The sequence below is a fragment of the Nelumbo lutea genome, chromosome 3 (genome assembly GCF_056320005.1).
Source record: "Nelumbo lutea isolate HS-2025 chromosome 3, American lotus-T2T, whole genome shotgun sequence".
Taxonomy (NCBI): Eukaryota; Viridiplantae; Streptophyta; class Magnoliopsida; order Proteales; family Nelumbonaceae; genus Nelumbo; species Nelumbo lutea.
In genome coordinates, this window is record NC_142686.1 from 55,105,712 (window position 1) to 55,120,438 (window position 14,727).

At 37.0% G+C, this 14,727-nt stretch overlaps 1 protein-coding gene across 2 annotated transcripts in view; it reads left to right on the forward strand.

Annotated features, from left to right (window-relative positions):
• The window catches only part of LOC148865061 (3'-5'-exoribonuclease family protein), a 31,509-nt gene extending 21,315 nt beyond the window's left edge, over positions 1-10,194 (forward strand). The window contains exons 3-10 of one of the 2 annotated variants that reach the window (XM_088979353.1): positions 6,052-6,139; positions 6,296-6,439; positions 6,560-6,616; positions 6,799-6,891; positions 8,929-9,007; positions 9,131-9,255; positions 9,463-9,606; positions 9,767-10,194. In XM_088979353.1, the coding sequence (XP_088835479.1) occupies positions 6,314-6,439; positions 6,560-6,616; positions 6,799-6,891; positions 8,929-9,007; positions 9,131-9,255; positions 9,463-9,606; positions 9,767-10,006 (864 nt within the window). In that variant the 5' untranslated portion in view covers positions 6,052-6,139; positions 6,296-6,313 and the 3' untranslated portion in view covers positions 10,007-10,194. The remainder of the gene's footprint in view (positions 1-6,051; positions 6,140-6,295; positions 6,440-6,559; positions 6,617-6,798; positions 6,892-8,928; positions 9,008-9,130; positions 9,256-9,462; positions 9,607-9,766) is intronic. The other variant, XM_088979352.1, reaches the window with a different exon arrangement.
• The last annotated feature ends 4,533 nt before the right edge of the window (positions 10,195-14,727 follow it).

The following is a 14,727-nucleotide window of genomic DNA, read 5'->3' on the forward strand; positions in this document are numbered from 1 at the left end:
TTCTCCTATCAGAGTTGAGCTGGTCTAAGTTACAATAAGAGCTCAGAAACTGATAAGGATTCCTCATCCCTCAACCCTCTACGGAAGCCAAGGTCTCAATTTGTAGACAAAGGGGTATATGGGGATCTCTTTTTTATAAAGGGAAATAGAGAAAAGAGAGGGGAACAGGTCCTTGAGGGGCAAATTTCCCTCCCAAGTGTCTTCCCAGAAAAGAACATGAGTCCCAGAACAAGCATCATACCTTACAAAGCAGAAGAACTGGGGAGGATGCCATGAATTGCCTTCCAAGGTGTGTTGCAAGAGTAGCCCATCTAGATACCCCTGCATCCCAACCATTTCCTGCACAGTGCAGTTTTTTTTTTTTTTTTTGAGAAAAGCAAATTCGATGACTGCATCTTTTAATACAGTCAGGTTCTCTGCAACACCTTTCCTAGAGTAACAAATGATCAATATCCAGTGACTGCACTCTTGAATCTTGACTGCATATATCTTTTTAACATCAGCCATATTTGGAACATTTTCCAAGGTGAAGAAGGAAAAAATAAACAATGCAACATAATTCAAGAAACAATCAATCATCATAGGATTTGATCCACAAAAGCCTCTACATAGCCCCGACCGTCTTCAGCATCATGTCCCACCCAGTATCCATACATGACTCATGACTGTGTAGGTACTAGGTACTATAAGCAGCATTTGAATGCCTAGAAAGAGATCCAAGAAGATGTCTACTAGATGCCACTAAAGGGCCACAATGAGCATAATCCACAGGGATGCTGCTTATTCTCAAGCAGCTACATACAAGAAGCTTGATTCCTACTAGTGTACAGTGAATTTGTTAATGTATCTACACATGGAAGAATCTAGAGGGAATTGACCCTGAATATATGCATTCTGTTAGTAATTCAACTTTGAAAAGACAATATGTAGCACATTGACTTCAACTAATCATTAATTAAAATATTTGATGTTAATTGTAATCTTCTTTTTAAAATTTTATATTGTATATTTCATGTTGAATTTCAAAACATAATAGAACAAAATACAGCAGAGAACATGAAAGATTAGAGATAAAGCTTTCTGGTACCCAAATAGGCTGAAAGCTTTATGGTTAAGCCAAATGGGCCCTGCAATTATTTGTAGAAGTATCGATAAAAAAAAAATATTTGTAAAAGTAATTGACTGGACCATGGGGCTTGCAACGTTCAAACTGCACTAGTGTGATTTTTTTTTCTGGTTCACCTTTTATGTTTTAATTTGTTTCCCTTCTTCCTTTCCTGTTTGCTTCTTATTTTCAGGTCTGGTCTCTGATGCATTCCATTTTCACACACACCCACACACACACATAGGGGTGAGCAAAAAAAAACCGAAAAACCAAACTAAAAATCGGTTAACTGAACTGGTCGGTTTGGTATTCTTAAAAAACCGATAGTTTCGGTTAACCATTTAAAAAAATCGGTGGTTAACCGAACCGACCGGTATATATACAATATATATTTATATAATATTATATATTATATTATATTTATTATTTTTTCTTGAAATTCGAATAAAAAAAGTTTGTAGTCTATTTCAGCCTTTCTCTTTGAATTTTCAACCTTTTTCGGCAGTGCCAGATTGCTAGTCTAACAATCTTCAATACTCTCCATCGCCCATTGGTTCCCTTTTATCTTTTCCCTAGACTTGCCAGTCTGGCATTTTCTCTTGTCTCTAGACTTCTCTTTTATCTTTTCCCTAGACTGCCAGTCTGCCACTCTAACAGTTTTCTACTTTTTCTATTTGGTCTCTCTCACTCATCTCACTCTCTCATTTCTCTTTTGCCTTTCTCTCACTCTCTCATTTCTCTTGTTCCACAATCCTCACTCCAGACGGCCGCACGGCCCGTGTTAACCAACAACATGGTAGCACCAGCGACAACGCCGGTTGCCACCTCGTCGGAAAACAAGCATCGGTCCAATGCCAACCACCAACACGACAACACCAAGCCTGTCGAACATACTTCCGTCTCTGTTCTCTTTCTCTCACCTCTTCTCTCTGCATCTCCGCCACCGGCACCAACTAGTGCCGGCACAAACAACAACCACCATCTTCATGAAAAATCCGCCATCTTCATGAAAAATCCGGCACCGACATCAACCACCATCCAGACAGTTTTAGTTTTTTTTTTTTTTTTTTAATATATATGTTTTTATTGTAAGTGCATAAAAAGCTGAAAAACCGAACCGTGGTTAACAGGTAACCGATTGCATCAGTTCGGTTTGAAAAAATACCCCATGGTTTGGTTAACCGAACCGTGAGCACCCCTACACACATATGGCTGCGCAAATGGTGTGTAAAATATATAAAATTCTGGACTGATGGTTGAACAGGATTAGTGTAGCCTACCTGTACCTCATATAATTGGAGCAAGGCTTCGTTGAGTTGAGTTGTAATGTTGTATGGACGGTAATTTGTTATTTTCAGAATGTGTTTTGTCAACAGGATCGTTAAATAAACAATCTCTTTTCTAGAGGTAGTGGTGTTTATTTACGTGAGAAGATTTTATTTACAATCCAGGTTTGGTCTTGTGGGTTGTAATTTAAAATCCAGGTATAAGTAAGAAGGTACCAATAAAAAAAAAGTATAAGAAGGGACCATAGGTTCCATGTACAAGGCTTAAATGGTGCTTACTCCTTAGTATACTCATTTACAGGATATACAATCGAGGTCAGGTAAGCTACTAGGCCTCTCTTTTATCATTTCGTTTTACTTTTTAAAACATCCCCCAAATGTTTTTGCCCATGTACCCTATTCCCTATTCTTAGCTATAGCAGCTGCTAGGCTATGGGCTGTCCTTGGTACTGAACTCATTCTAATGACCATTCCCTTGCTAGACTTCTTAACTCCCTTGTTATATATGCTGTCATGGAGTTCACTACCTCCATTTATTGGTGTGGGTATTTCATGATTACATGATATATATATGCTATTGAGTGTTATATGTATACCTGTGTTATTATTTTGATTAATGAAGAAAATGAATGAGAATGAAATTTGTAACCAAACAAGTTAAAATTTACTCTCATTCTTGCTACAAAAAGAATTCATTATTTAGGAAAAGTGTTTGGTTTGGAGCAATATTTTCTCATTCTTCCCATTTTTACTCGTTCTTTTCCATCTTAGAATTTGACCTTGGGTAAGAATGAGAAAGAATGAGAGTTGAACCAAATATGGCCTATGTGTCTTTGAAGATATAAATCAAAGCAACAGTTTGTCATGACATCATCATCATCATCATCCAAGCCTTATTCCAACTATATGAGGTCGGCTACATGAATCATGTTTCACCATTCTGTTCTGTTTAATGCCATATCCATTGTTAAATTATTGGTGCTTAAATCATTTCTTACTACTTCTACCCATGTCCTTTTTGATCTACCCCTAACCCTTTTAGCCCCTTCAAGTTACAACAAATCACCTCTTCTTGGGGGTGCCGTTGATGCGACCAAACCATCTTAGTCTACATTCTCTCATTGCATCACATATTGGAGGTACTCCTAGGTTCTTTTGAATGACATCATTTTTGATCCTATCCTTTTTGGTTTTTCCACTTGTTCATCTCATCATATGCAAATCTGCCGCACATTTTTTAGACAAGTTGTTCTTGACTGCCTAACACTTTGTTCTATATAAAATAGCTGACCTTACAACTATTTTTCTTTTAATCTAAGTGGTATTTTCCTATCACATAAAATTCTGAATGCACCCCTCCACTTTGTCCATCTTTCTCTAATTCTATGGGATGGGAGACATTCTCTTCAATCTCTCCCTTGTTATAAATTAGCAAACCAAGGTACTGGGAAAGGTCACATTGAGTTATCTCTTGGTCTCCAATCCTAAGTGTACCCTGATTCTCCTATTACTTTAAAGCCTCTTATTTCTGAGGCATTTGTCCATACGCTAAATTTTACATTTAATTCCTCACCGGTTTCATCAATTAAAATGATGTCATCAGCAAACAACAAGGTCCATGGGATCTTCTCCTTAATTTGTTTAGTCAATTTATCCATTACTAGTGCAAATAAATAAGGGCTAAGTGCTGAACCTTTGTTAACATCCATCATAATTGTAAATCTGCTTTCTCTCCCACTAGTGTTGTAACATTGGTTGTTGCAACCTCATACATATAACCTTATATACTTTAGTGATTTAAAAGGTGCGCCTAGGTGCATAAGCGGGGCACATTTTAAGCAGTGTTTTAAAAGGCGTGGGAGGCGTTGACACCTCTGAGGCGTACGCCTCTTGCGCTTTTTTCATGAGGCGTGTTAGAGGCATATGCCTCATGCACATCTTATATAAAAAGACAAAAAAAAAAAAGAAAACAGAAAAAAAAGGAAAGGAAAGAAAAGGGAAGGGAAAGAAAAAGAAAGAGAAGAAAAAAAGAGAAAAGGGAAGGGAAGGGAAGAAAAGATAAGCGGAAAGAAAGTGGTTCCCCCCCCCCCCCCCCCCCTTTCAACTAATGTTATGCATCTTTATTCTTCTTAATATAAAACATTTTTATTAAAAATAAAGAAAAAAATGAGATCCCCCTTCATCTTCATCCTCCTCTTAAGGAGGCTTACGCCTCCTTGTGTTCGGGAGGCTTACGCCTCTTGCGTTTTGAACTACGCCTCTGGGTAGTGGAATGCCTTGCGTCATGCCTCCGCGTTTTAAAACATTGATTTTAAGGTATGCACCTCGCCTAGCCCCTAGGCATAGCACTTTCAAAAGGCACAAACCCGGTGTGCCTTGCGCTTCAGTCCAGGTGTGCACCTTTTGAAAATTTGTGCCTTTTTGATATTTTCTGTTTTTTTATGCCTAGTGGCTGGGCTGTTGTCTCCCCCCCCCCAACTCCTAACCAAGCCCAAACAAGTCCATATTAGGGTCTTAAATTCTTAATCCTTATAAAAAATGATTTTATAACTTTACTATCCAATTCACTTGCTTCACTCTCTCACTAAAGCTCCCAAAATCCCCCCGTCTTTGCTAATGTTGCCCATTCATTCATCCTAATACAAGATATTTTTAAAAGACAATTAAAGTTATACAATATTCTTTTTATATGAATTAAGAATAGGAATGCATAATATTAAACATCACATTAGATATTTTAAATAATGCAATTGGGAAATGAATAAAGAGATTGGGAGTTTTACATGTTTGAATATGTTTTATATGTTATTTGATAAAAAAATGTTTTATATGTTATTGCTTGATTTTATTTTTACATTTTCATTTTAAATATGCTTTACATGTTATGCTTATGTATCTTGAATTTTAAAATATTTTTAATTAATAGTATGTTTACTTTTTTTTGATAGTTTTATTTTTTAATATTTTTGCTTTCTTGAACTTTTAGCTTATTTTTTGCACCTAGCGTCAGAAAGGCGTGTCCCTTGTGCCTCAGGCGCAAAAAACAAAATGCCCCTTGTGCTTTTTTGGCACCTTGTGCCTTATATACTATTTGGAATCCCTCTCTTTTCCAAGACCACCCTCGTATTATTTCTCTGGGAACTCTATCATATGCTTTCTCTAGATCAATGAACACCATAAGAAGATGTCTCTTTTTCTCTCTCTAAACTTTGCTATTAATTGTTGCAAAGGAAAGATAGCTCCGATGGTTGATCTCCTTGGATAAACCCTAGTTGGTTCTCTGATGTACTTGTTTATGTTGTAATCTTTGCTCAAATCAAGGCTACAATTTCAAATAAAAAAATTTATATTTCCAACCATTAAATACTTTTCAGCTTTGGTTCATAAACTTTTTATTCTTTCTTTTTTCTATCTTTTCAAGTAGGTAATTATTTACAACAGTTTGTAGAGTGGTCTGCCACAAATTTTGTGTAAACCTTAAGAGTTTGGATTCATGGTTATACTTGGTTCAGACATTAAGAGTACAGATTCATGGTTATATGTGGGGACATTTCGGGGGGGGGAGGTGCATTTTGGGACTTTAGGATCAAATTCATAGGCCAATATCACCCATGTAATGTCTCATAATGTTTTATTTTTTATTTTTTGGGTACACTATAGAGTGAAAGGGTGAAGTAAGGGTAGAGTTTCAGACTTGAAAAAGCACAGGCTACCAAAACCTTGATACCAAGAATATGAAGAAATAAGGGTAGGTGGTTCAGATTGGTCTATTTAGTTTACATTTTTGGTAGTTACTTATCCTTCCCTTTGGTCATACCAGTTTGACCATCATCTAGGGTTGCTTTCTTGTTTTTTTAGTATTCCTTGTTTCTGATTCATATGTTTTGTTCCTCTTACCATTTAGGTTGCATACTTTTCTGGAATGGTGGGATTATCTATTGGAGAGAAGCATTTCATACAAGGTGGCATTGCCCAAGACATCCGCACTGATGGCCGAAAAAGACTAACCTATAGACCAATATCTGTTGAAACTGGAGTCATTCCTCAGGTATGGTGTTTATGTCCTTTGCTATTTGTAAGATTGTTACCTCTCTATAGAACTAGTTCTTCATCAGATGATTTCCTTTACAATATGGGACTTAGCATTCTTTCATGGGTTTTCCAACAGGCAAATGGTTCAGCAAGGTTTAGGATGGGCGCAACAGATGTCATTGCCAGTGTAAAGGTATTTCTTATTACAGGGTATTATTCTATTTCTTAAGAATTTATGAATATGTAATGTTTTCTACATTCTCTTGATTATGTTAATTGTTGCATTCTTCCTCTAATAACTGTCTCTCTTCTGTCCTTAGGATGAAATTTACCTTTAAAATGTCATGCTAACTCTTGTTTCTCATTTAATTTCAGGCTGAACTTGGAAAACCAACTCCTCTCCAACCTGACAAAGGAAAAGTTGCTATATATGTTGACTGCAGTCCCGTAGCAGCCCCCATGTTTGAGGTTTGTGGATATGCTTTTATACAAAGGAGATGATCTTTTTTTTTTTTCTGAAAAAAGGTAACTATTATATTCAATAGGGGCAAAAAACTGGGGTGGGGGGGATGTACAAACAAAACCATCAGGATTTCACAGCTAAAAAACTCCTCATTTAAGGGGGCAACATGTTAGCACTATACAAAAATTTCTATCCACCCCAGATTTAGCCAAAAGATCCGCAGTTGAGCAGTTGAGTTCAGCTCCCTTGGAATCCATCTATTGCTGCAATGCCGAGAAGAGGTTATTTCAGAAATTTCATTGAGGAAATGACCCAACCTCCAAGGGCCCTTTTCTGGATGGGAGGCCCAATTAATGACATTTCTGGAATCCCCCTCAATGAGAACAAAATTCAGCTGCAGAGATCTAACAGTTCTCACTTCTCAGACCCATCACCAAGGCTCTGATTTTAGCTTCTGAAGCATCTACAGCACCAATGGGGCCACTGTAAGAAATAACTCCTCCAATGCCAGCCGCTGGAGGCTGGCTGGAAGAAGATCTACAATTGCCATCAAACCTCAGTAAGAAATCTAGATCTCGCCTTGGAGTGCTGCAGTGTCCAGGCTGATTGTCAAAATGGGGGGAGTGAATAATATAAAAAAAATTCCTTTCAAGATCAGAATAGCTGAAACCTTTGAACTGATCAGAGGAGAGAAGACAGGAAAAGATGGAAGAAAAAAAAATCTTTCTCTAATGGCTTCCATCCTAGCAAATTTGTTGTAAAAAGTTCTCTTATTACGTTCATCCCAAATATACCACATGACAGCATGTGTTAAGGCTCTCCAAAAGATTTTACCTCTTGAACCCATTTTGCAAGAAGGCCACTGATTAAAGAAGCTTGCTACACTATTAGGCGGAACCCAATAGAAACTAGAACCAAACATCATATCAAGGAAGAATTGCCAAAGGGAACAAGGCACCTCACAATTAATTAGTAAGTGAATAGACAATTCACCATCCTTTATTTACGTGACACAAGAAACTTTTCTTGGTGCTGGTCATCACCTACTTAACACTCCATAAATCTGTTTTACCAACTTTCAACTTTCAAAATGACACAAGAAACTTTTCTTGATCAACTTTCAAACTTATCATTTACGTGACACAAGAAACTTTTCTTGGTGCTGGTCATCACCTACATACTACTACACTCCATAAATCTGTTTTACCAACTGCTGGTTAATTATCTTTTCCCTGGGTGGCCATTTTGAAACGTACCTTGCTTTTGTATGAGCATGGGATTTGCACATACATTACAATTGTGTTGTATGAAAGTAATTTGTTTAAGAACTTTTCAACAATCTTTTTGTTAGAGCAAATTTTGCTGAAGTAGAAACCTCCACAGTGAGTGATCTTTCTGATTTCTTTCTTGTAACATTTTATCCAGAACCAGTGCAGAAATGCATGTTTGTTGATTCACAAAATCCAAACCATATTTTTATAAATCTTCTTATATTAGTGTGAAAGTTAATTTTATTGTTTTACAACTTCAAATTTTCTATAAGATTGCATGTGTTAGAGTGGGAAAATAAACCGTTCAACAAAATTGTCTTTCTTTTGTTCTCTGGCTTGTTTCTAGACAAACAAAACTTGCTTGGGATTCTTTTTTTGTAAAGAATATTGATTGAAGATTGCAAAATTCTGTCCTTTTTATTTCCTCACTAAAAGAACAAAAAGGAATCTATTGATAATTTGGGAGAAAATATACAAGAAGATTGCATGACAGCTTCATTAAACCATTTGATGTAAACTTTTAAATAAAAAGTTTTCTGTCCATTATTCAAAAGACACATAGTTACTCTTCTCACGTAGATGGAACTATGAATTGTTTTTGGGCCTTTGTGTCTTTTCTTCTCTTTTGGTGTTCCAACTTTCAAACTTATCATTTTGATGTTGATCAACTTATTAATTGTTTTCTGAGTTGGCATAAATAATTCATTATTACACTTAATGGTACTTTTGGCTTTTTTTGGGTATTCAATCATATTTATGTGTTGTACACAGCGTAGAGGAGGTGAAGAGTTAGCAACAGAACTTTCAGTTGCACTACAGAGATGTTTATTGGGGGGTAAAAGTGGAGCAGGTGCAGAAGCAAGATAATTCAACAGTATCTTTCTTTTGACAGTATCTTCTAACAAAGTGGAAAGTGTGTCTCTTATTGCCAGATTCAATCAGCTGATTCTGTTGTCATTTTAATGTTTGTTAGGGGCTGGTATTGATCTCTCATCTTTGATGGTTATCGAAGGGAAGATATGCTGGGACCTCTACATTGATTGTCTTGTCATTAGTTCGGATGGGAATTTGCTAGATACATTAGGTGCTGCCATCAAGGTAAATTAAAATTGCATGACATCACCTTTCATAGTGCTGGCTTATCACAACTTAAATGAATTTTCATTGATCTCTGAATTCTAATTTATCCTTGTTTGGTAGTATTACAAATGATTTATCATCTTATTATCATACATTCCAAAAGGTCAACCCAGATGTTTTCATCCAGCCTTTAACTTTTTCTGTTGTTTCTGTTTATCTGCCCAGGCTGCCTTGAGCAATACAGGCATTCCAAAAGTCCATGTTGCCATGGGCCCTTCTGGTGACGAGCAACCAGAGGTTGACATAAGTGATGAGGAATTTTTACAGTTTGACACCACTGGAGTACCAGTTATTGTAACTTTAACAAAGGTGACTTAAAATTCATAACTTTGTTTTTTGTTTGTTTGTTTTTTTTAGAACTGTGGAGTCCCTGTTATTGTAGCTTAACCTTGGATTACCAGTTTGATACCTCATAATCTCTTTTGATATTGCATTGTTTAATAAGAAAATTTGATCACTGTCCTTGCAGATTGGTAGACACTACATTGTAGATGCAACCTCAGAAGAAGAATCACAAATGAGCTCGGCTGTCTCTATTTCTGTTAATAGGCATGGACACATATGTGGTCTTACCAAACGAGGGGGTTCGGGCTTAGACCCAAGTGTCATTCTTGACATGGTATCTGTAGCAAAACACGTGAGTGAGCAACTAATAAACAAATTGGATTCTGAGATTGCTGCTGCAGAAGCTTATGAGGCTGAGTCATGAAGTTGTTAAAATATCTTATTTGATTGTAATTTATATAGGTAAATGAGACTAACACAGAGAAAGTATGGCTTTGTTATTATATTTTTCTTACTTAGGCGACTATTGTTGTGATATTATTTTCCTTCTGATGAAAAGGAGGGCTAACCTAAACTTAAGTGGAAATTTAGGGTGTTACATAATTTCACAAAGGTGTGATCTTGGCACATGAGCACATCCCATATTTGATAAAAGGTGTCAGACAAGGTTCAAAATATGGGTAAAGCAAGTTGGAGAGATTTTAAGGTATATACATATGGGGACACATGGCTATGTTTGGTTTGGTAGATAATGAGAAAGGCTGTTTTGTTTTTGGTAAAAGCCAAAAGGCAATTTCATTCAACTCATTGGAAAACAATCATGATCTACAAAAATTAGGTGCAATTGACCAAGAGAAGATACAAAGAATACAAAGAACAAGAGTAGCAATCACAGGGAAAGTTTTCAATTGGCATGGGGAGAATCGAACCAGAAGTATCCTGAGTAGCTAGCAATGCAACAAGGAGGAAAGAAATTCCTGCAACAGAGATTTGAGAAGTACTGAAGTAAATGTACGAAGAGAAAAACCTAGCAGTAGCACAGCAGCAAGATGAGAAGTTGAGCACTTGTCATTGAGTAGGATTGAGCATAAGAAGCAAGCCCAGAACTTCAAGCACCAAGGAGTAGTCACAAGCGGTTCAATACATTTTTGCTGAAGGTGCAATATACACTCGGTATGCTAGGCCATGGGCTCACATATAAAGCCCAAAAAGCAATGTTAGAGGTAGCTTTGTCATTTCCATGCCAGATGATTCCCATCCTACATTGGCCGCTTTTGAAAGAGTTCGAATCTGCTGACCACCATACGCTGGCCACATCCTGTGCACAAGGCACTATAGTTGGATATTGCAAACATATCCCCATGGATGACAATAATGTGTAACGGTTGTTCGCAATGTGTGGCTGTCGGCTCTTGTGGCCAGCATGCATCTTGTGATTAGGAGATGAACTTTTTGAAATAAGCCCCTATTCGCCACAAAAGTAGTTTTCAATTTTATGAGTTCACATCTGCGCCTCACAACGTCCGATAGCACATTTCCGCTGTGTATTAGGAACATCTCCCGATAATGGCGGGAATGTGCTGTGGGACATTGTGGGGCGCTGATCTAAACTCCAATTTTATCGGATACATTCAAACCATGAGGCAGGTTTTAAAAGAGTGACTGGATCTCCTACTCACATCTACCCACGAAACATTACAGCTGTTCATCGAAAACATCTCCCCATTAATGATTTTAAGTACAGAAGATGTTTCTTATGTATAGCCAAAATATCTTGTGGGTAGGTGTGGGTATGAAATCTGACCTCTCAAAAGACATGAAATTCTCCCAATACCAAGGATTGCAAAGTTTTCTTCTACTTCTATGTAGGGGTGCAGTTTGGGAGGGACCGACCCAGCCCACACTTTTACATGGGTTGGACTTTAATTTTTGGTCCTCGGGCTGGACCTGAATCCAAAAATTTAGGTCTTAAAATTTTTGGGCTGGGTTCGGGTCTAGCCCTTAGGAAGCCTGAACCTGCCCAACCTTATCCCAATTTTAGTTTAGCCCAATTCTATACATGTATATATATATATATATATATATGCATAGTTTTTTAATAAACTATATATATAATTTTTAAATAAACTTTACATATATGCATACATGTAATTATACACACATGAATATCAGTTTCTAGTGTGAATTAATTGACCAACCTGAGCCCAACCTAAGTACATCAAATTTTAGTACAAATTAGACTCGAATTAAATAGTTTAAGCTTGATTGGTCTTGAACTTTAAACCCAATTCTTAGGGTTGGGCCTGGGTTGAACTGAAACCTGGCCCAGCCTGGACTTGCACCACCTATTTTTATGTGTGCAGGCCGAGCAACTACAAGTTCACCAGTACAGCCGTGACCAACTGTATATCCAAGCCTGTCGAACAGTAAGTTGGAGAGAATTCATGCACAACTTTGCCCCAACTTTCTGTCTCTTTTTTCCTATCAAAATGCGAACTTACAGCCTTAAAAGAAATGTGCATGTACACTCTGAATGCACTAGGAAAAAACATAAATTCTACTAATGCATCAATAGCAATTTGTCTGAGACTATTTAAGGTATTAATAACAAACACGTATTAATAATTTATGTGAAGCATGCATGGACTTTTTTTTTATGGTAAATCCAAAGATTGCTACACAAGACGGGGTGTAGCATGAACCCAAGAATTGAAAAAAAACAAAAACAAATAACAGAGAGACCCCTAGGCAAAACTAAAGAAGAAAAGACATTCACTTCCCTCATCAGAAATGTGCATTAAAAAATCATCAGCTTGGTTAGCCTTGCGGAAGACATGACGATAGCAGATCCCACAATCCAAAAGGCCCCCGATGCGATGACAATCCTCAATCATGCTCTTTAATCTCCAAGACAGGTAGCTCAAGCTTCCTCAGGCAGTCGATGACTAGCTTCAAGTCCCCTTCAATGATGATAGGGTGATATCTAAATTTGAGAGCAAGGTTGGGGGCCTCTCAAGCAGCCCCTCAGTAAAGTGATTTCTAGTAATACACTCGACATCAAAATTTATCTTAACTTTTATTTATTATTAAGATAAATTTTGGAAAACAATGTAACTCTTATTAATATTTAAAATATTAACTTTTATTATTAATTGTTTTTTCTTTTTGTTTTAATTTTCTAATTGAATACAGGAGTATTGGTTTGTATATGCTAATACTTATTGATAGGTATCGATATGGGCTGATGCAATACAATGTGAACTGATACGGTGAAATTATATGACAGTATCCCACCCACGCTACATACCAGCCCTTTGAAAAGTGGGTATGATATGTCATGTATCAACCTTCTATTTGGTTATGAGTTGTTATTTATCTCTTTGGGGCTAAGGGATACAATACATTCTTTCATCAATATGGCAATGCATATTTAAATATAACTAGCAATGTATATTTAGATGATTGCTATGATTATGATAATAATAATACATTATCAATTTTTCTTTTATTTTTTTTATAATTTAATTATAGCATCAAAGACTGATATATTAGAGATGTTCCCACATATTTTCTATAAAACTTTTATGTTTTTGATAATATTTTGTGTTTTCATCTTTTTAATTTTTATTATTTTATTATGTTAATGGTACTTTGAGGAAACTTGGGAATTAGTCGTGGGGTGGGGTGATTCAGAATAGACAGTTGCAATTTACAACGCCTGCACATCCCTGCCGTGTATTGGAAACATCTCCCAATGATGACATCATTAGGACTGATACTATCATCGGGAGATGTTCCCAATACACGGAGGGGATGTGCTGTGGGGCGGAGATGTGAACTCTAGTGATATCATGCTTAAAAAGGTTGCTTGACCATGGCATCTTTAGAATGTACTTGGTGGTACTAAAAAAGAGTTGACAGGGATCCATTGGTTAATTAACCATGCTTGTAGAGAAGGTAGCTCTCTTAATGACTCCCTATCAAATGTGTGTCTTGTGATTCTCTTGTTGATAGAGACCAAGGTTTTAAAAACCGACCTGGAAATGGAACCGTTCTAGCTATTAGTTTCCGGGTCAGCGGTTCAATCGTCCGGGTCGAATAGTTCGGACGGTTTGTATATTAGGGCAAATGTTTATATGAGATTTTCCCTAATATGCAAACCTCATGTAACAAAGAAGAGATGTCGGTTGAGAAAGCCAGGAGAACTTTCGTTGGCTGAGGAAGACAAAATGAAAGAAGAAATAGGAAGGAGAGAAGAAGGATGATTCGATGCTCACCGATGATGATAGTGGCGATGGTGACGGTGAGGTGGCGACAACATATGCAGATCTGAGATCTGAGTTCTTGGATCAGATCTGAGTTCTTTAAAACACCTATAGTCTTCTTCTTCTTCTTCTTGGATCCGAAATCTGAGTTCGTGTCTTAGACTGGATTTCAGATTTGAATTCTCCTCTCTGCAACTTTATATTGCAAACCCCTGGTTGGGTCAAACGAGTCGACGGTTCAAAAACATTGATAGAGACTATGAAGGGGCAATCAATTTACCTTACTCCACTATTTTAGTTTTACAAGGTGATAGGGTGGGTCTTCCTTTTTTGCGTGTTAGATGATGAACTATGGTTCTTTTTGGTGATGGGATGGGTCTTTCATTTTTGCATGTTAGATGAACTATGGTTATTTTTGGTTTCTTTCAGTGATCTTTAGAGTTTAGACATGGCTTTTGTATATTTATGATTAGGAATGACAGTGGGGCAGGGACCATATTCCCCATCCTCGATTCTGATCTCGAAACAAATCCCCATTCTTGACTCTGATCTCTACTGGGGATAAAAGTAATTATTTTCCATCCTCGATCACTGACTGAGATAGGTTCCCCTTGGGTACCCAAATCCCCAAATTTTTTTTGGAAAATAAAGAAAAAATTTAAAATATAAATAATAAAATAATATCACATATATAATATGATATGTTTAATATAAATAATTTTTAATATATATAATTGGGGTCAAGGCGGGGTAGGGAGCTTCACTCCCAATCCTTGACCCCTGTCCTCAATTGGGGATCCCTATTAATTCCTATCCCCATCTTTGCCCCCGTCTCCGCTAAGACAATCTTCATCCCTAACTCTATTTGGTTGAGGAGGTT